This window comes from Corylus avellana, chromosome ca8 (genome assembly GCF_901000735.1).
Source record: "Corylus avellana chromosome ca8, CavTom2PMs-1.0".
Classification (NCBI taxonomy): domain Eukaryota; kingdom Viridiplantae; phylum Streptophyta; class Magnoliopsida; order Fagales; family Betulaceae; genus Corylus; species Corylus avellana.
In genome coordinates this window covers 7,243,117-7,263,329 of record NC_081548.1, presented here as the reverse complement: position 1 = coordinate 7,263,329, position 20,213 = coordinate 7,243,117, and the positions used below count along the sequence as shown (strand labels likewise).

Here is a 20,213-nt window from a genome sequence, read left to right as displayed (position 1 = left end):
ACATGTTTTTCCGAGTATTAGTAGAAAACGTTTTTCAATGTATTAATAATAGATGGAATCGACCCTTACTTTAGCTAAAAGACCAATATTAGCTATATTTAGCTATTATTGCTCTTTTTTTAGCTCCAACAGAGTAATTTATCATTAGCTATAATAGCTACATTACTATAGTGAATAGCAATTTAGAGCTATTCACTGTAGCACACTAGATGAATAAAATATTATTTATTTTTCTTTTGTTTATTGTTTCTTTACTTCACATCTTTTCACCTAACATCTTTTATTTCTTTTGAAGAGCTCTTCACATCTGCTACATCTCTCTCTCAAACACAAAATTGATCTATTTCGCTCAGAAAATTTATTCACACAGTTGAATGAAAAAATTGAATGCAAAAAAAATTTATTTCATGGAAACACACGGATGTAAACACACAGAACAAATCAATTGCAGTTGGATGAAAAAATTTATTTATGTTATTAATTTTAAGAATTCGTACGTGCATGTGAGATGAATGTTTCTCATATGTGTTTATTTTTGTTTTTATGAATGATTTTTATATGTGTGTTTGTTTTTTTTCCTTTAGTTATGTATTGGCAATAATATAATAAAAAAATGATGAGAAATAATATTTTAAAGCAAGTAGAGAATGAAATAGAGAATATGTTGGAGTGTAGTGAAAAAACAATAGGTAAAGTAAAGAATTGTACTTTTTCACTAGGTAAAATACCTAATGCTACTGGAGATGATGTTTTTATCCGTGCGAACCTCTAAATATGAAACGTTAAAAGAAAAATATGTATGTGAGAACCTTAAAATAGATGGAACCTTAATATGTATTTTAAGGTTCACTTAAGAGTTATGATATGATATGGGTATTTTTATGTTTCCACTTTTTGTGGTGAGGCGTTTGGCACATATAAAAAATCACAAATATTTTTTTATGTTTTTATTGGATCATAGAAAGCTATAAAAATCAATATTTATTCAAAACATAAAAATATTAATATAATTTAAAAAAAAAAAAAAAAACTAAAAAATTGAGTTCCGACAGTAGTACATTAGGACACTGTTGGGACATCATTGAGACACTATTGGGACTCTGCAATAAATACACACAAGTACATGTTCCGGCAGAGGCTGAAAAGTGTCATAGCAGATTCTAGCAAGCCCAGCGGGGCTCAACAATGTCTTGGTGAGTCCTTATAAAGTCATCAGGACGAAGTCTCAATGATGTCCCGATAAGGTCTTGGTTGGGCCTTGCCTTTCAAGTTACAACTCGATTATACATTATATTCTATTGAACTTATACTTCAACTATATCAAAATAAAAATCTAAGGCTCCTAGGCGCAACACTATAATGTTAAAGAGCCATGAACTTCAAACACGTTGAAAAGGATGAATACATTCGCGTATGGGGGGGGGGGGGTGCATGTACAAAAGTTTGGTTGTAAAGATTGTATTTACTCATTGCAATGATGATGATGGTGTAGGAGTTTAGTAGTGCTTTGGGCATTCTTGTACAAAGTAAGGCCGTGAATTGGTTGAAGCTGGCCTGGCTTGTGTCAGTTGTGTGTTAGAGGGTGTAAACATGCAAGTGACTATAATAGATCTTCTTTAGAATTAGATGTTAGTTCCGTCTAAATCGAATTCATTAATTCCTTTAAGAGACAACGTTGTCTGTTTTAAAATCTCTTCCATTTAATCTTCACCATCTGTTTTTTAACGGCAGATATCATGTTGTTTTGTTTTACAACACTAAAGTTAAATTCAATAAAGTTTATACTCTATGAGAGTATAAATGGACAAATACCATTTTTTGTACTCATTTGCCACACTTATTTCATATCGACTGATGTGACGTATTTTAAGTGACTTTCATTTTATGTTTTTAAGTGACTGGTATGAGAAGCCACTTAAAGCACGTTACATCAGCCGGCATAATAGCAGTCAAAACCGTGAATGAACAATATAATATAATTGCGTTAAGGCCAAAAGACTTGAGACTAACGCTATACATCCCCCCATTATCCCCATCCCCAAAGTTAATGTGGAGTTATCTTTTGTAGCATTTGGTGCATAAACATTGACTTTTTAGTTGAGATGACCACACCACATCAACTTTGAAAGAATGGGAGACCATGAGATTATGAATAGAATTACTCCGACTTGAACTTTTTCTATTTGGATCGAATATGTTATGTCAATTATTCACACTTTTGATACTATCTAATATAAGAGTTAATCTCTCAAAATCACACATACGTTTCAACGACTCAAATGCCCTGCAATCCACAAAAGAGCTTCAAGTCTTCCTATGCCACTAACAATTGCATCATCCATGCATCTTTGTAGGTGAAGGTGAACAATGTGCTCCCTTGACACTTTTTTTGTAGAATAATGCTACAAATTCCTTGTGTCACTTTGTGTCTTTTCAAAAATGATGTAGTTCTTAAAATCACAATTAGCCTTTGTAATTGATTACTATTGAATTTTGATCAAATGATGATTTTAAAAGCCACCTCATTTTTGGAGCGACACAAAAGTTACATAAGATAATTGCTCATTTTTTGTGCCCACCTCTCTAATTTGTGTGCACCTTTCATAATAGCAAGTTCCAATTGCATCAAGTTAGCAATCTTGTAAGTTTCAGAATGAATGGATTCTCAAGTCCTCCTAGATGGGCTTAGATCCTTGAGGCTGTCCATCAATATATCCAGCTACCACAAAGGCCACCTTTTGGTGAAAAAAAAAAGTATCCATCTCTGCAATTAGTAATGCATTTAAAATAAATCCATATCCAATTAAATATGTGTAGCAGTTTTTCAATCTTCAGATCTTGCAAATCCTGATTTCGAAACAATTTACATCCAGCAGGAGTCGAAGCCCTCACCAAGAGAATGCCAAATGTAACGTAAACCATTTAAGTAGTAGAGTGCCAGCATGGAGATTTGGAGCCATATCATTGACAACATAACATTTCTTAAGATTCTCGCCCATGTATATAAATAACAAAACTGCTTGGACCTACAAAATACACCTCCAAGCAAAGAAAAAAGAGAAGGGGGGAGGGGGAGGAAGAGGGGGTATCTAAAAGAAATCATCTGCAGCCATACAAATTCAAAATTTTGAGAACATAACTCGTAGGCAATGCCCCTTCTCAGAAACAGAAGCAAAAACAACAAAGGACAAACCTCTTGCTTGATGAGAAACAAAAACCTCTTTCATCTTCCACTCTAATAACATCATGACCTCTGCTTGCTGTAATTCCCAAATCTTCGAGAGACCGAAGCATCAGATAATGCGTCCCATACCTACAAATTTTTGATCATCAATACCAATTACAAAACTTTCAGGAAAACAAAATTCAACAACATAACAAAATATTAATAAAAAAAGAAAAAATCCACTCACTTCCATTTTCCCCTTAGAGCCTCCTATAGCCAGCAAAAAGGGATTGTCCTCTGCGAAGGAAATGGAAAAGACGGCTCCCTAACAACATCCAGGACAAAGCATGAGAATCTATCTAGAGAAGTAAAGCTAAAACAACATCTTCACTAAATGCTTTTTACCTCATGACATTAGATATAAGAAAAACTATAATAATCACTTACTGCTTTAGGATTTACAGATGCAACACATGAAGGTTGATTGTTTGACAAATCCCAAAGCTTTACCTGCATCAAAGGAGCACCCAATGAATGAAAAAAATACTATGGGTTTACTGAGGGTCATGAGAAATAATACTAAAATAACAACAAAAACTACTATAAAGATACCATTTTATCCTCGGATCCAGTTGCAAGAAGCTGTAAAAGAACCCATCACGAGGGAGGAGGAAGTTAATAATCTAAAAGATCTGAACAAAACGTGAGAAAGGGGGAGGGGGAGAGAGAGAAGAAAAGCAGGTACATACATTAGGCGCTGAAGGATTATAGGAAACTGCGCAAACAGCTTTGTCGTGTGCATGGAGAGTAAAACTTGGTTTTGATTCAGAAGCTGCATTAGACTTAGCAACCCGGACATCAAAACCTTTGACAGTACCATCTTCAAGGCTCACCTAGGAGGACATTTGAATGATTATGAATTGATCTTACTGCCTCTCCAACAAAAAACAAAAGTCTAAAAAAAAATCTTAGATGCAATAACAGTGTCCTCAGACAAAGACACATTTTGCTTCTTAAAAAGAAAAAAACAAAAAATAATTTTTTTTTTTTTTTTTAGATAAGTAAAAACAAAAAATAATTGAAATCACCAATCGGAAGATATTTCAGATAAAAGGGTAAATCACGTACCACAAATGAGTGCTCAGTGTGTGGATCCCATGCCAAGCTTTCTACATCAGCTGCAACTGACCATTTATAACCAGAATGTTCTGGTATTCTGCCATCCTTCTGCAATTCAGAAATATCAAAATACATCAAGTCACTTTATCTTAAAAGCAATACAAATTGGAAATTAATAGACTAAGTCAAGCTCCCAAACTCTCATGTCACCCATCTCAAGCAACACAAGTCCTCCATTAGTAGCTTGTGTGGAGGCGCACATATGCACATACAATTGACATGAGGATAGCCTAACAGAAAAAGAGAAAAAAAAAAAAAAAAAAAAAAAAAAGGGTAATGCAGGTAAAAACTTTATTACCATGATTACTGTACGATCAAAAGATCCACTAAGAATAACTTGTGGCGCGTGATAATTCCATGCAACTGCTTGAACCTACAATGATTAGGAAGAAGAAGGTAAAAGTAGAAACTCATTAGACTTGACTGCTGCAGAGTTCATTAAGATTTTTTTTTTCATTTGGGAGTATTAATGGTACTCCATGTGGATCCAGAATCCCCTGCATTCATGTTTACGCTAATACTATAACATTGCAACTATGCAGAATATCACATGATTATGGGAAAATGGCCTGCCTGTATGCATACTAACAGATTCCGAAGGAAAAAAAATTGGTTGAAATATTTTACCCCAATTATATTTGAGCACACAAAAATTTTCTGGATAGAGCATTTATACGTTACAAACCAAAAATTGTATAAGCACTTGCAACCAATGCAGATATTGGAAGTTGATTTCTGCATAAGTCAACCAGTGTGTCTTGTTGAATATTGATACATATACATAGTGATCCGTCCATGTCTTGGAATGAGAATGAAAGTGGGTGATTTGCATGTGTGAGAGCTTCTAGCATCTCAGTGATAGTATCTCTCTCCCCCATCAGTCCTTTTTGTCTATCTTCCTTTTTCTGATCAATCAATTAGTTTTTCAACCCTAGTCTAAAAGAAGTATCAAGCACAAAAGGCAGTGGACCCATCAATATAATCAATCAAGCCATCAGTTTTGTTTTTAACAAACCAAACACAATTACTAATACCAAAATCCTAAAAATTAGCTTGAAAAGAAATAAACCCTTGCAGTCTCTACCTCAATAATCAATTTCATCAGATTACCACCCTTAATTTATCTAACAATTGGTTAGTACTCAATATACCACCAAAAGGAGCTTTTAAGATAATACCTATATTATTAACACTTCACTAGGCAGGTAGATAACAGCAAATCTCTTCTAATTTATCACACGACCATGTCATGAATAGAAAATATACATAATTAAGGCTTAATTCTGACCTTGTCCGTATGATGCTCCATGGTTATATTGCATTTACCAGCAGCCACATCCCAGATCTTAACTCGTTTATCAGCACTTGCACTAGCAAGTATATTCCTGTTTTAAAAAACAAAAAACGCAAAAGAAAAACAGAGAATTATATCAAGTATATACATCCAAATGAAAAGGCCAAACAGAGAGCAGATGGCAACCTGTACTCCTTGTTCCAAGCAAGACCAAGCACTGGACCCTTGTGACTGTCTTTTTTGTATTTGGTTGATGTCTAACACAGAGCAAGTGAAAGAAAATTGGTAAACAAAAGTCCACAAGATATTATCTATTTATCATATCTATGAAAAAATAAATCAGTCAGAAGATGGAAGGCATACCTTCATATTAAATTACTGTAAATTTTTATGATAAGTTGATATAGTTTTTCTTTACTATCCTACTCCATTTCTATATTAGATAAATAGAACTAGTCTAAACACCGCTATTTTAAGATCTATTGGAGCATTTGTCAATCCAACATCTCTAACACCATTTCTGTGGATTACGGTCTGACCAAATCCCAAATATGGCAGATTGAGTGGATGAACGAAAAGGTTAAGGACAGTGAAGAGTTAAAGGACGAAGATCGTTTGGTGCTCTTGCAGAACATGGAAGAGGATTTTCGTTGGGAAAATAAGGTAGCAAGCGAGGAGGGGCTGTTGGAAGGTGATGAGGAGGAGGAGGAGGATCAAAAGGTAGCGCCGCTGAATGAGGTGAAAGAGGATCTTAGTATAACGATCTCATGGCCTGGGACTAAGGGCAAGACTATTACGTTGCAGTGCCTGGGCAGGTTTTAAGGGTTGTTTGGGTGATTTTGGGGAGCTCTTCTGAGCATAGGGGTGGTTATGGGTTGTAGGTGCCAGGGTTGTTTTTTGGGTTTATGTTGGGTTTTTGGGTCTTTTTGTGGGTTTATGCTAGTTTCCCTTGTATACTTATTGTGTACAGGCGCTTGCGCTTTTTGATATATACAACAATTACTTATCAAAAAAAAAAATTCTAGATGCTTACAAGGCATGTCCAACATAGACAGCTGCATTGGAGCCATATGAAGGCATGCCCATGTTTAATACCAATATGTCCCATAAACAAAAATGCCTAAAAACTACGTTATATATGGAAATCACAGGTCAAAATCCACCAAGCATTGGCACATCATCAGACCATTAATATCTCTTCTTCTTTTTTTTTTTTCTTTTTTTTATATTTATAAATAATAATTATTGAAAGAAAAAGGCAAGACTATTGATATCTCACTTGGTACAAAGATAAATGCTTTCTGGATTTTCCTAATGATAGTAAATCTCTTGAATTATTATGACATGCAGTTTTCAGTTTACTAACAATTGGCTCTCAGCAGGATCACTGGGAACAGGAAATTTTTCCATTTCTGCCTTTAAAACATTTCCATGTGTACAATATATACAAAATTCAGGGGTAAAAGAAGCTCAATGGAGTTTATGAAAACACAACACAATATGCTTACAACTATTAAGCCAGATCAGCAGACATATCATTCACATGTCAAAGTCTTAATTGGCATCAATCTTGGAATGGATTTAGTAACGGACCTTTTTTCCCTTTTCCTTCTTTCCCTTCTTCTTCTCAGCAATGCCACCTAATACTACGCATGGTTGTACTTCATCAATCTAAGAACAAAAGAACATAGTAAGAGACTTTGCAATAACATCTCAACTCAACCTATAATATAAATAGTTTAATATCAATAACCAACATACAATGTCAAGGTCCCATATTTCAATAGAAGGTTCCATGGAGCCAACAGCTATGAAATTCCCTGACAACATAAAGAAGGCTATTAAAGATAAAACAACTGCAGAAATTTTATTAAAAGAAAAACAGTAACTTCAAGTATAATATAAGTTGCTAGCAGTGGCAACTATCCTTTATGATGCCATCGATTAATTTCATCAAAAAGAAAACAAATGGTTAAGAAATATAACATGCTACATTTATTTTCTTTTTTAATAACAATGAGTATTGCTTGTTATGGTTTTCCCTTCCACAAAAATTATTGATAACGGAGTTTCTGTTTTCATATTAACAGCTACTCTAGGAGGAATCTCTATGTGGGACTAAAGATTCCATAACTACAAGCGACTAATTTCTAGCTCAGAGTAGCAAATTTCATTGATTTTAAACACTTAAAAATCTATAATTTCATTAGAACAAGTATTGGGAAACATTTCCATGAAAGATTTCCAAGCAATTCAATTACAATCAGATCACCATATCAACCAAACTTGAGTTCAAACCATTTGATATGATGGCAGATCAAAATTGAATCAGATCTGAATCCTGACCAACCCTTTAACAACCATCTCTTCATTTCATTAGTAAAGAAGAAAAACATGTGGAAAGAAGTACAACTGTAGAAAAAAAAGTGCAACAGTCCTCTAGCATGAACTCCAAACTTCAACCAAAATCAGTATGTCACACCTTTTTCTCCACCTTTAAGTGGACAATCAAGCCATGCAGTACAAAGTGGATCAGCTGAAATGATGATATCATGGTGAACATACATGTTTGGAACACCATCTTCAGATTCCTCGTATATCCAAACCTGCAAGTAGACAATGAGATCACTCAAGAGTGCCTGAAGAATTGGGGGGCTTCCAAGGATGGCTCAGCATGCATTGGCATGAGAGAGAGAGAGAGAGAGAGAGAGAGAGAGAGAGGAAGTATTTTTCAGCTATTACATGCCTCGAGATGACTGACATCATCCTCATTACTACGTGCACAAACTATGACAGCATCCATTGGATTAATAGTCATGTCCTCAACCTCTTCAGAGTCCTCGTCCTGAAAAGGAAGACAAAAAGAAAATAATGTTCTAGAACCTCAAGGAAAGCAAGCAACAAAAAGCCGTACCTGAAGGAATCAAACTTACATCGCTATCTTTCAAATATGGATCCATTTCATTACTTGGGTAGTACAGGTCCCCTAGCCCTGTGCTAAATAACTCGATGCCTGAGGTAAGCCATGAGAAGATACAAAACTTGTTATACATCCAATATGGCTTTTTCTTTTCTTTTCTTCCTTTTTTTTTTTTTCTTTCTTTCTCAAGGGTGGGGTTGGGGGTGGGGGGACTAGTCACATCCAATTATGAAATATGTTGTAGTGTTATTAACAAAATCATTTACCAAAGAATTTATGCAAGTTACTCAATTTCATTCATTTCACGATGCTTTAAGGTCAACACAAATCAATATTTTGACACTTCAACATTAAAGAAAAGATAAATATAAAAGAGAGAGGGAAAGCAGATGGAATACCATCATCCTCTTCATCGTAATTTTCCATGTCAAGTTCCCTCAAACCATTGGTTACATCATCAAAGCTGGTCGCCAACTTTGAGCTACTGGAAGTTCTGCCAAGTGCATCTGCTACCTCTAATGCACAGGCAATTTCGTCAGTCTGCTTGGCAGCATCAACATCCATCTCTTCATCATCTTCTTCACTCTCACAATCTCCACTGCATAACCCAAGAGCCTCTCCATAAGTATACAAAGCCAAGAATTTGACTAAACTCATTTTTCTTTTGTCTCTAGCATTAGATAACGTTTCTTTCCATATATCCAAATCATAAGAACGGCGCCATTATGCGCTGAAAACTTGAAGACTACTACAAGTCTTAAATAGCCATCACAAAAGCATATTATTTCCTCGGTGCATTCAGACCGTCGCTTTAATGATTAACGAGAAATCAATCAACCGTAGACAGCTAAAACGTGCGCAAACGGCCACCAATTGTCAAATAAATTTGCTTATTGAGCAACAAATGACAAAGAATTCCGAAAATCCTCAACCTTAGCATAAATAAACTCAATTACTTCAATTTCCATAATATATTTTATTTTCGTTCTACTTCTACAATTAATAAATAAATGAGTGAGTGAGTGAGTGAATGAATGAATGCTCTTTCAATGATAAAAATGGAATCATAGGCTTTCAAAACGGTGGTGAAAACCAGTTCAGTTGTTACCTTGGCTCCAAAGCGCCGGACTTGATCATCTCTTCGATTTCTTCTTTGGAAGGAGGGTCGGCCACGGCAGGCACAGGCTTCGGAGCGCCTTTGGGTATCCAGGCGATGGATGATATCATTGTTGTGTATGATAAAATGAAGTAAAGAGAATGGTTCTGTCTTGCGCTGCTTCTCTCGGTGGAAGGCGGTTTGATGCGAGGTTTCAGGGAAAAACCTTAGCTCTGTTTGGCAGAGAGTTTTTTGTAATCGCGAGGCTGGATACGAAGCATGCACCTATTAGGTTATTATTCTCGTCGCAAGCAGCAGGAGTCGGCAAATACCCGCCCAACCCGACGAACCCGCCCCGCCCATCCCATTTTCTCTAAGAAAAATGTGGATCCGGGTTGGTTTTTCAGTTACCCGAACGGAGCAGGTTGGGATTGCGGGTTTTGTTTTTTAAAAACCCCGGATACCCGCCCGCATTAACCTAAGAAAAACATGGATCCCGCTTGGTTTGTCAAACTCTCAAGCCTCCTTGGTTAAGGATTCTCTTCAATCCAAAATAGGCTAGAGAGGATTTAGTTAATAACTAAGATCTCTGGAGATCCTAAGGTCATCAACCAGCCACGTGGTGCATTAAAAAATAACAATATTTTATTATTTTACTTTTAAAAATAATAAGAAATTAAAAACAAATATATAAAAAAAAAAAAATTAAAAAAAAAAGATGACCATCTTAGCCACATGCATTTGGGTTGCCAAAGCCACCCCCAAAGGCCAAATCAAAAAAAATCAAAAAATTTGATTTAGCCCAAAGCCACCCTAAAGCCACCCCCAACCGGCCCCATGCCTTAGGGTGGCCGGTGGGAGTGGCGTCGGCCACCTCCATGGGCCGGTTGAGGGGGCCACTCGCAATGGCCAAATTAAAATTTTTTTGATTTTTTTGATTTGACCATTGTCCACCACCTCAAAGGCCATGAGATAACTTCGACCACCCCCTACTAGCCCATGGGGTGGCGATCCAAAATGTGGTCGCCGGCCACCCACCTTTATATATATATATATAGTTGTTTGTTTTTAATTTTTTATTATTTTATTATTTATTTATTTTTTTAAAAAAAATAATAAAATATTATTTCTTAATGTGCCACGTGGCGGGTTGATGACCTTAAGATCTTGAGATATCCTAGCCATCAACTGGATCGTCTCCGGTCCCTCCCTCTCCCAAACTCCCTCAGTTGTCTCACAAGTCACGCCTCCCTCTCCCTCAGCCTCACTCTGCCCCGCTCCCGCTCCCGCTCAGCCGTGCTCAGTGTCCACCGGAGCTCCGATCACAAAGTTTGTTTCTTTCATTCTCTCTCTTCCGATCTCTCTTTCGTTCTCTCTCTGTCTCAGTCTCAGGCATCGACCTCTCTCTGTCTCAGCCATCGAGTGTTATTTCAATTATTTCAGATCGAGTGTTGGTATTCGTCTTTGTTTCTAACAAGTTTATTTCAATTATTTCAGATCAACCTCTCTCTGTGTCTCAGCCACCGACCTCAGGTAACAAACTTTGATTTAGGTTTTCTTAATTAGTTTTGGTTAACATGTCTTATTTTATTTTTCATACAAGAATTCTACTGTAAATGAGAAAGTGTGCATTTATACTTTGTAAATTGCAGTGTTTTATAAATTGTTGATTATGTTTTTTTCTCACGTATTGTAGAAAATTATATCCTTGTGATAGAGTCTAGTGATGGTTGTTAAATACAAAAATGATGCCCTAGTTTTTGTATCTATTAGTATATTTTCTTCCTTCTGTATTGCTTAGTATATGTGTTTGTGTATATATACATATATATATCAAATTTGGTTTGGGTATAATTTCAGTTGGAACGCTTTTCACTATTTATCATCAGTTTTCATATATAGCATTGCAAAACGATACAAGCATTTGCAACACTTTTCACTGAACAAACAGGGTACTGTCATCTCTAGGTCATTGTTCCATAGGGTTAGTAAGACAGTTAGGCTTTGTAAGAACACAATATCATTAATGTTACATATAATTTTCAGAGTCAGTATTCAAAACATAAAATTAACAAAACAATCAAATGAAGTAAGCCTAGTATAACCATAAGACCCTTTCACTTTCTGTAAACCAAACAACATAAAACCTAACTTTCAAAACTCATTTTCTTTTCTTCTTTATAGTTCTCTTCAGCAGCCAAAAAAAGGTTATATCAACTGTTTTGATTTTTATTGTTTAGGTCAGAACAGAATTTGAATGCTTAATTTTAAGGGAGGAAATAAATCGACAGACTCTCATACCAAACTAATTTATTAAAAAAAATTAAGCTTGATTTTATGAAAAAGTTGGATTGCTGATTTGTCAAAAGAGACAACAATTCGACACTAACATGTATGGGCAGCAATGAAATAGACACTAAAATCTTCAAAACAAAATGATCCAATTAACCATGTTTCATCAGTTGAGAAAATATAATCCCAATCCAAAACCATGTTTCATCTAAAATTAACAAAATCAACCAATCCACAATCATGGGCATTAACCAAAACGATTCTAAAAGGTTAACACTGAATATTCGTGCTTCCTTTTTGTGTTAAGAAGGTTAATTTATTGAATCATTTTAACAACGTAAGTGCAAAAAACATACAGCTTTTGAGATTGTGGGATCACACAGTTATACTAGCTACATGATGAATGGTTTGTGCATACATACAAAACATGAAAGCATCATTGTCGTGACTGATGTTATTTTATTTTGACATTGGATTTTCCATGTTTAAGATAGGGGCTCCACTGTGTGTGTGTGTGTTACTTACCAATCTAAAAAAATATACTTTCTGCTCTGTACATGCTCACTTTTTTATTCCTTGTACCATTCTTAAGATTTATTGTTCTTTTAATTGCAACATTGTTCTCTTTTGACTAATTTTCTCTTTGTTTCAGTGTGATATAAAATGTCTCGAAGGTATGATAGCCGCACAACGATATTCTCTCCAGAAGGTCGTCTCTACCAAGTTGAATATGCAATGGAGGCCATTGGAAATGCTGGAACTGCAATAGGGATTTTATCCAAGGATGGAGTTGTCTTGGTTGGTGAAAAGAAGGTCACTTCCAAGCTCCTTCAAACCTCAACATCAACTGAAAAGATGTATAAGATTGATGACCATGTAGCGTGTGCTGTTGCTGGAATAATGTCAGATGCCAACATCCTTATCAACACGGCTAGAGTCCAAGCCCAGCGTTATACTTTTGCTTACCAAGAGCCAATGCCTGTTGAGCAGCTTGTCCAATCTCTCTGTGACACCAAACAAGGTTACACACAATTTGGTGGGCTCCGTCCATTTGGTGTTTCATTTCTTTTTGCAGGTTGGGACAAAAATTTTGGTTTCCAGCTTTATATGAGTGACCCAAGTGGAAACTATGGTGGTTGGAAGGCTGCAGCGATTGGGGCAAACAACCAGGCAGCACAGTCCATGCTTAAGCAGGATTACAAGGATGAAATCTCAAGAGAAGAAGCAGTTGAGCTTGCACTGAAAGTGCTCAGTAAGACAATGGACAGCACCAGTCTTACTTCAGATAAGCTAGAATTGGCTGAAGTATTCGTCTTGCCTTCTGGAAAAGTGAAGTACCAGGTATGCCCACCGGAGTTGCTGAGCAAGTTGTTAGTGAAGTTGGGAATGACCCAACCTACTGCCGCTGAGATATGAATTTCTGGTATACCCTGCGTTTCTGTATTTTTTTTAGATATGAATTTCAGGACTTATTGGCACATGTTGCTGTTTGTGTTTAACGTTGTAAAACCAGATTATGGATTCTTCCTCTGGTACAATTGGTCGTTTATTTGATCATCTATGTTTGACTAAATATAGAGCTTGATTTGGACTAGAAATACTAAATGAGTGGACTTGTCTAGCTTGCATTGCAGCGTTTCTAGGATGCTGCACAATATGCTAATGATGTAACAACACTACAAATGTTGTTGAAAGATTATGACAGGTTTGAGGGGATGCTTAATCACCATTAACTTTTCTTAATATATACAAACAGCATTTTGCCCTATTGGAAATTTTGAACTTGAAAAGGTTCTAATTACAAATGGGACTCATTCTCGCTATCTAGTTGCTACCTCGTGCATTTTATGAAGACGTATTGTTTATAGCTATTTTACGTTAATTTCGAAACTAGGATGCCAGATTGAGTCCCATATTTTGTCACCCTAAGCTTTGCAGCCACGGATATTCTTGAGGAAATTCCAAGCTAATGGAATCTAAGGGATGCTACATTAATGGGAATTGCTTAGGACCATTCCACTGTTCGTTCGCAGGCGCAGATTGATTCAAATGGGGCAATTTGTACTCGCCTGTAGGGTTTAGGTTGTGTTGATGCATGACTATATATGTCAATCTTAATTCGGCCATTTTAATTATAGGAGTTAAACACTTTAACTTTACCCCATTAATATTGTGTTGAGTTTGTGTCAGGTTCAGAAGTCGTATAAAAAAGTTAGCCCTAAATATCATATATCGAGTTCGAATCGTGTTGGAGTATGAATAAAAGATTATATAGGTCAATTTTAGCTTGATTCATTTAATTAAATAGGTTAGGGTATTCAACTTTAACCTAACCCGTTAATTTCATGTTGGGTTCGTGTCAAATTTGTTAAGTTGTGGCAAATTTTATCTCTTAAATTGACTACCACAATCTTAATCATTAAGTTCTCATTTTACTTTATCCATTGATTGTTGTATGAATGTGAATTGGTATGTTGGGTGGAAAACGAGTCGACTGGTTTCCAACAGTATTTGATCTCACAAACATGGAAGTGTCTTTTAGGAGTTGATGTTACCACACGATGTACACCTTCAGTCTCTGCATCCTCAATACCACACCAATTCTCATAACCGATTGTACGAGTCAGTTGGTTATTGGAAGAATAGATGATCCTTCACCTTACTCAGGTTTCTCCTCCGATTTTCTTGATGTAATCTAATTTCATTGAAAGGATTAGCAAAGCAAATTTCCAGAAGTTCACATGTTTACTAACAATAATGCTAAGCAAATTGTGCGTGTATGTCTCTGTTAATGAGGAAGCCTTACCACTTGTCCCCATTATTTCTTTCTTTTCTTCGCAAATACAAAGGAAAAGGGGAAGGAAAAGAGAACATCAAATAAAAAACACAAAAGATGGGTGGAGCAACCAAACAAAAAACCCCAGTACAATTAGAAAGGGAAGTTACATAAAATAAAAACACTTTCATCACCAACAGAGAAAGTACATAAAACCCACTCGCTTATTTCAAATCATTCCAAAACATACTTTATGCAGAAGATCAAAACCTACATGTTTCTTACATAAAAAGTGAATCCTCTTGTTCTTCATGGTGTCATTTCAGGGAGTTTTCAATGTCAATCACGAACCGGTACTTGACATCTTTCTTTAACAGCCTCTCAAGAGCTTCATTTGCATATTGAATTGGAACTACTTCGATCTGAGGATATATTTTGTGAGCAGCACAGAAATTTAACATTTCCTGTATGTCTTTCGTACCTCCAACTCCACTTCCAGTAATGGTTCTCATTTCTGTCAAGAGGCCAACACATGGAGTTAGTTCAATAGGTTGGAAATTTCAAGAACCTCTTGAGTTAGAAATAGCTGTCAAAGTTTTCATTCAAAAAAAGTTGAAGATAAATTGACATGTCTCCTTAGTGTGTGATTTTCACGTGCATTGTTAATAGACCGAATCAGAAGAATTTCCTTTGACTCGATTTGGAGAAAAACTTTATCCTTACCTAGTAAAAGGCCCAAAGGGTTGAACTTGAGTTCACTCGGTGCACACACTACGACCAGAATGCCAGTAGTCTTTAAGATTGATATGTATGGATCAAGTGGGTGTTCACCAGATGCTGTGTCAATTATAAAGTCAAGTGACTTAACCAGGGCCTACAAAAAAAAAAAAAATACCATCATCAACTTTAGTATTGCAAATATGCTCCCAAGAAGACAGAAGACTAGTGTGTTTTACCTCCATCTCCTTTTGGTCAGATGAAACCACAAATTTGTCTGCACCTAGAAGACTCAGGGCTTCCTCCTTCTTGGATATGCTTGTGCTAAAAACTGTTACATTCAACCCAAAAGCTTTCCCAAACTTAACTGCCATGTGGCCTAGACCACCAAGGCCAATCACTCCAAGAGATTTGCCAACTTGATTCATCTTATGGCGCATCATAGGAGCATAAACAGTAATTCCAGCACAAAGCAAAGGCGCAGCTGAAGCCAATGGATAGCTATCAGGAATAGTATAGCAGTACCTGCAGATTTAAGACCAAAACAAAACTAGTGAAAATTATTCCATTTCTTCGTCATCTTCTCAATCGACATCAAAGACACGATGAGTAATCGTCTCGTTTTCCCTTGTTGGGAACGGAACCAAAATTTTTTATTCAGAGGGCCAAAGTATGAATGAGTGACCAAATCGATCACTCTCTGCAATGTTGAACATTGTATGTGAAGGATACAACATTATATAAAGTACTTGCCTTTCGTGGACAACAATGTAGTCGGAGTATCCTCCTTTGGTGATTGTACCATCCATATCAATGCCGTTAAAAGTGTAAACAGCTCCCTTTGCACAATGAACTTCTAGCTTTTTGTTACAGAACTCACAATCTCTGCAAGAGTTAACGTAAGTTCCCACCCCAACATGGTCGCCAACTTTGAAACGATGGACGTTGGTGCCAACCTCTTTCACAATCCCTGCAATCTCATGTCTGGCATGCAAATAATCAATATTGATACATCAGTTTAATGAAATGTAAGATGTTACGATGCTATGTGTTTCGCATGGCTTTAGTACAATCTTAATCATATGTATATAAATTTTTGGACATCTTCTCCTTGCAAACCGATTTTCAATGATGAGTTATACTCAATGTTTGTATCATTTGGTATTAGAGCCAGCAACTCGCCGAGTATAGGATGTTACGACTTTGTAATCGAGTCACGAAGAAGGAGACCTATAAGCTGGAGAGTATATCTATTCGTCAACCCCCATCCTTCCAAATCCTACGTGGTGTGGTCCTTAACTAAAAAACTAATCTCCCTACACTAGATACTATAGAGGACCACACCATATAGGCTTTGGGAGGATAGGAAGGGGTTGGAGGTGACATATAACATTATTTATAGGCTAGATTGAAATGTCTTGGTATTATGTATATGTATAATGTCAAGTAATTAAATACTAATAGATGAGCGGAGCTGGTAAAAGAGAAAAGGGCAACCATTGAGTAAGTGTCGATAGAGTAGGCCGTTATAGGCGTCGATCTCTAAGTGTCACACATAACTTAAATACAATCTTAACCGATGTATATATAAGCATTTGGATACTATCTCCTTGGCACTAGCAGCATATGCCCTATATGCCATTCATTTTCTTATGTTTAAGAAAAATTTCAAAAAAACCACAAAAACTTATTCACATCAGATTCCCTACATTTAACCAACCATCAACGGTTGCTATAGTGTTTCTCAATGTATAGGAAACCAAAAGTTGTTTTATATACATTTTTTTCTTTTTCTTTTCTATTCAAAGCGGGAGAGGGGGAAACGATGAATATATACATTATTTTAATATACAAGTTCCCTACCTACCCTCAAATTTTCACAAAATTTTAACACAATTCCTAATTAAAGGCAAAAATATGAAAAATGAGAGAGAAGAAAGATAAATGTTTATATTATATACATTATTTTAATATAAATATTTATCTTTCCTCTCTCCTTTTTCATATTTTTGTCTTTAATTAGGAATTGTGTTGAACTTTTGTGAAAAAAGTGAGAGTAAGTAGAGAACTTGTATTTTGTACAGAAATAATATTTTAATGGTATATGAAAAAGTAAGGGAAGTTATTGTAAAATATATTTGTATCCTAAACTTAGAGAAAGTCAAAGGAAAGTTGCTCCTAGTGCACAAGCATGTTTTCAAGATGAACTAAACTCAACATTTGTATCATAAGAATTACACAGTATCAATAAACCAGGGCACATACCCAGGCACTACAGGATACTTGGAGTCTCCATGTTTGTTCCTGGTCCAGACTACATCGGCATAACAAATTCCACAGTGTGTGATTTTTATAGAAACATCGTCTCTTCCAACAGCCCTGGATAAAGTTTTGCAAACCAGTTAATCAATCTCTTGACAGGAATATTTACTATATGTAGCAGAGCAGTTCAGCACACAAATTCATGCATGGTTTTTGAACATCAAGAAGAAAGAAAACCAATTATTTATATATATATACCTTCTGGTGAATTTGTAAGGTGAGAGAACTCCAGATGCATCTCTTGCGGCCCATCCAAGGCAGTCTTCATTTGAACTTGCAGAGCTCATTGTAGTTTTCTTAGAACAATAAGCGCTAAACAAACAATAAAAGAAAATCATCAACATTCTATCTGTCATCCACTTCAAAGTAAATTGAACTGAGAAACCATTTCATGATCTCCATTAGATTAAAAAATGCAGTGCAATTTGAAAATTAATAAAAAAAGATGGCTCACCAAGAATACAGTGTGACAGAGAGATCCTATGATATGTACTAATATAGTAGTAGTATGGGAAGTTGCTAACTCTATCTTCTATTTATAGTACTTCACTTTATATTCTTGAATATCACGCAATTTGACAAGTTTTTCATCAGATTTAGCCGTTAACTTTTAACAGCAATACTTAAAAATATCAAAATATCCTTGATTTTTTTTTTAAAAAAAAAAAAAAAAAAAAAAAAAAGCCAAAGACCCCTTGGAATTAAGGATAAATTTACAATTTTATAAAAAAGTTAGGGGTATAAATATTATTGTCTCACTGCAATTGAAAGTTCATGAATTTAAATTAAGAAAGTTTTAGAGATTTATCAAATTACTTGATAATTCAAGGGATCAGGCTTCTGTGCGGTAGTGAAAAACTACCGCACAGATGCTGTTGCCCAAAACGGTACTGTTTTGGGAAAAAGGGTACCGTTTTGGGCAGTTAAAAAGTAGGAATAAGAAATAAATAATAAAAAATTTATTAAAACTTAAAAATTATAAAAAAATAATAATTAAAAAAGTAAAAATATTAAAAAATTAAAACCAAAAAAATAAAGGAGTGAGTGTGGCCGGCCACCCAAAAAGGCCAAAAGAACAAAAAAGAGTTTGAGGATTTGGTTTTGGGGGTGGCCGGACCACCTCCAAGGGCTATGGGGGTGGCCGTGCCACCCCATACCTGTGGGTTTCCCAATACAAAGCAGGAAGAAGCAAAGCCATGGGCAGTTTTCTGTCAGCCCAAACAAAACTTACCAATCCAAAACTGGCTGCTCCGCTCTTTGTATATATGTCTCTGTCTTTTTCTATCCCTTGACTCAATCTAATGCATCTGAGCATCTTCACCTTTTCCCCTCTCTCTCTTTCTCTCACTCTCTTGTGGCAACTGTATTTGCAAAAAGTTCAAGAAGGCTGTTTTATAGTTCTGGGCAGCTTTAGATGTGACAATTGGATTCCAATCTTTGGGATTTTAGCGCTTTGGGCAGTTTCATTTTCTGGGTTTTCTTAAAATTAATCTCTTCAATTGTTGGGGTATGATTTCACTTCTACTTCCCTGAATGTTTTCCTCAACCAGTAGATGGTGACAATTTTCTCACCTGGGTGTTTGTGTTTTTGTCTTCGAAAGAGAACAGGCTTTGCATGATGGAACCAAATGATTTAGGTGGTGGGATGTTTCCGAACATTGGTTTTTGGGTGGTCTGGCCACCACCCAAAAACCAAACCCTCAAATTGTTTTTTTTTTTTTTGGGTTGGCCGGCCACCCCTTGGCCAAAATGGGGTGGCCGGCCACCCAGCCCATTTTTATTTATTTATTTGTTTTAGTTTTAATTTTTTAATATTTTTAGTTTTTTAATTTTTTTTTTTTATATAATTTTTCAATTTTAATAAATTTTTTATTATTTGTTTTTTATTTCTACTTTTTCACTGCCCAAAACAGTGCCGTTTTGCCCAAAACGGTACTGTTTTGGGCAACAGCATCTGTGCGGTAGTTTTCACTACTACACAGAAGCCAGATCCCATAATGAAATAGAAATAGAAATAAATTGCGGAAATAAAATAAATGAGAGACAAAAATTTTAATGTGGTTCGGTCAACGACTTACATCCACAAATAAAGCCCAAAATGCTACATTATGCTCTTATTGAATAATTTATTTACAATACAGAATGCTCTATTTATAGAGCTTACACATAAATGTAATCTTAATCAAATCCCCTAATTTAGGGGGATCAAATCATAATGAAATCCCCTAATTTAGGGTGATCAAATCATAATCAAATCCCTAAATTAGGCTAATATAATCTTCATCAATCATAATCAAATCCCTAACTTTAGGGTCATTCAAATATATTCTAACATCCTCCCTCAAACTGAAGGTGAAAGATCCTGAAACCTTGAGTTTGACTTTTTTTTTTTTTTTGAGATAGCAAAACGATACAAAAAAAGGAACATCTATGGGCCGAAAAAGAGAGCCA

At 35.8% G+C, this 20,213-nt stretch overlaps 3 protein-coding genes across 3 annotated transcripts; 1 reads left to right on the top strand and 2 right to left on the bottom strand.

Annotated features, from left to right (window-relative positions):
- Positions 1-2,948: 2,948 nt before the first annotated feature.
- On the bottom strand, positions 2,949-9,928 carry LOC132189874 (uncharacterized WD repeat-containing protein C17D11.16-like). The gene is made up of 16 exons (XM_059604692.1): positions 9,668-9,928; positions 8,958-9,157; positions 8,573-8,652; positions 8,386-8,484; positions 8,122-8,245; positions 7,401-7,459; positions 7,233-7,310; positions 5,826-5,896; positions 5,634-5,730; positions 4,644-4,718; positions 4,295-4,393; positions 3,916-4,059; positions 3,779-3,808; positions 3,614-3,676; positions 3,414-3,491; positions 2,949-3,313 (listed from the first exon to the last, which is right to left on the bottom strand). Exons 1-16 carry the CDS (start codon positions 9,784-9,786, stop codon positions 3,245-3,247), a joined length of 1,485 nt encoding a protein of 494 aa, XP_059460675.1. The 5' UTR covers positions 9,787-9,928; the 3' UTR covers positions 2,949-3,244.
- Positions 9,929-10,849: 921 nt separating this feature from the next.
- LOC132189474 (proteasome subunit alpha type-4-like) lies at positions 10,850-13,520 on the top strand. Its single transcript, XM_059604219.1, has 3 exons — positions 10,850-10,984; positions 11,153-11,188; positions 12,600-13,520. The coding sequence occupies exon 3, from the start codon at positions 12,611-12,613 to the stop codon at positions 13,361-13,363; it is 753 nt and encodes a 250-aa protein (XP_059460202.1). The 5' UTR covers positions 10,850-10,984; positions 11,153-11,188; positions 12,600-12,610; the 3' UTR covers positions 13,364-13,520.
- A 1,358-nt stretch (positions 13,521-14,878) lies between these two features.
- On the bottom strand, positions 14,879-19,085 carry LOC132190227 (probable cinnamyl alcohol dehydrogenase 1). Its single transcript, XM_059605149.1, has 7 exons — positions 18,994-19,085; positions 17,961-18,074; positions 17,706-17,819; positions 16,194-16,424; positions 15,680-15,965; positions 15,447-15,597; positions 14,879-15,237 (listed from the first exon to the last, which is right to left on the bottom strand). Exons 2-7 carry the CDS (start codon positions 18,047-18,049, stop codon positions 15,041-15,043), a joined length of 1,068 nt encoding a protein of 355 aa, XP_059461132.1. The 5' UTR covers positions 18,050-18,074; positions 18,994-19,085; the 3' UTR covers positions 14,879-15,040.
- Between the last annotated feature and the right edge of the window lie 1,128 nt (positions 19,086-20,213).

Excerpts from the sequence above, each read along its gene's own strand:
- LOC132189874 (XM_059604692.1), bottom strand. The coding sequence starts at position 9,786 with ATGATATCATCCATCGCCTGGATACCCAAAGGCGCTCCGAAGCCTGTG. Across the intron at positions 9,158-9,667 it reads TCCGGCGCTTTGGAGCCAAG|TGGAGATTGTGAGAGTGAAG; the intron begins GTAACAACTGAA and ends TGGGTTATGCAG. Across the intron at positions 8,246-8,385 it reads ATGATGTCAGTCATCTCGAG|GTTTGGATATACGAGGAATC; the intron begins GCATGTAATAGC and ends GTCTACTTGCAG.
- LOC132189474 (XM_059604219.1), top strand. The coding sequence starts at position 12,611 with ATGTCTCGAAGGTATGATAGCCGCACAACGATATTCTCTCCAGAAGGT.
- LOC132190227 (XM_059605149.1), bottom strand. The coding sequence starts at position 18,049 with ATGAGCTCTGCAAGTTCAAATGAAGACTGCCTTGGATGGGCCGCAAGA. Across the intron at positions 16,425-17,705 it reads AAGTATCCTGTAGTGCCTGG|ACATGAGATTGCAGGGATTG; the intron begins GTATGTGCCCTG and ends TTTGCATGCCAG. Across the intron at positions 15,966-16,193 it reads TACATTGTTGTCCACGAAAG|GTACTGCTATACTATTCCTG; the intron begins GCAAGTACTTTA and ends TTAAATCTGCAG.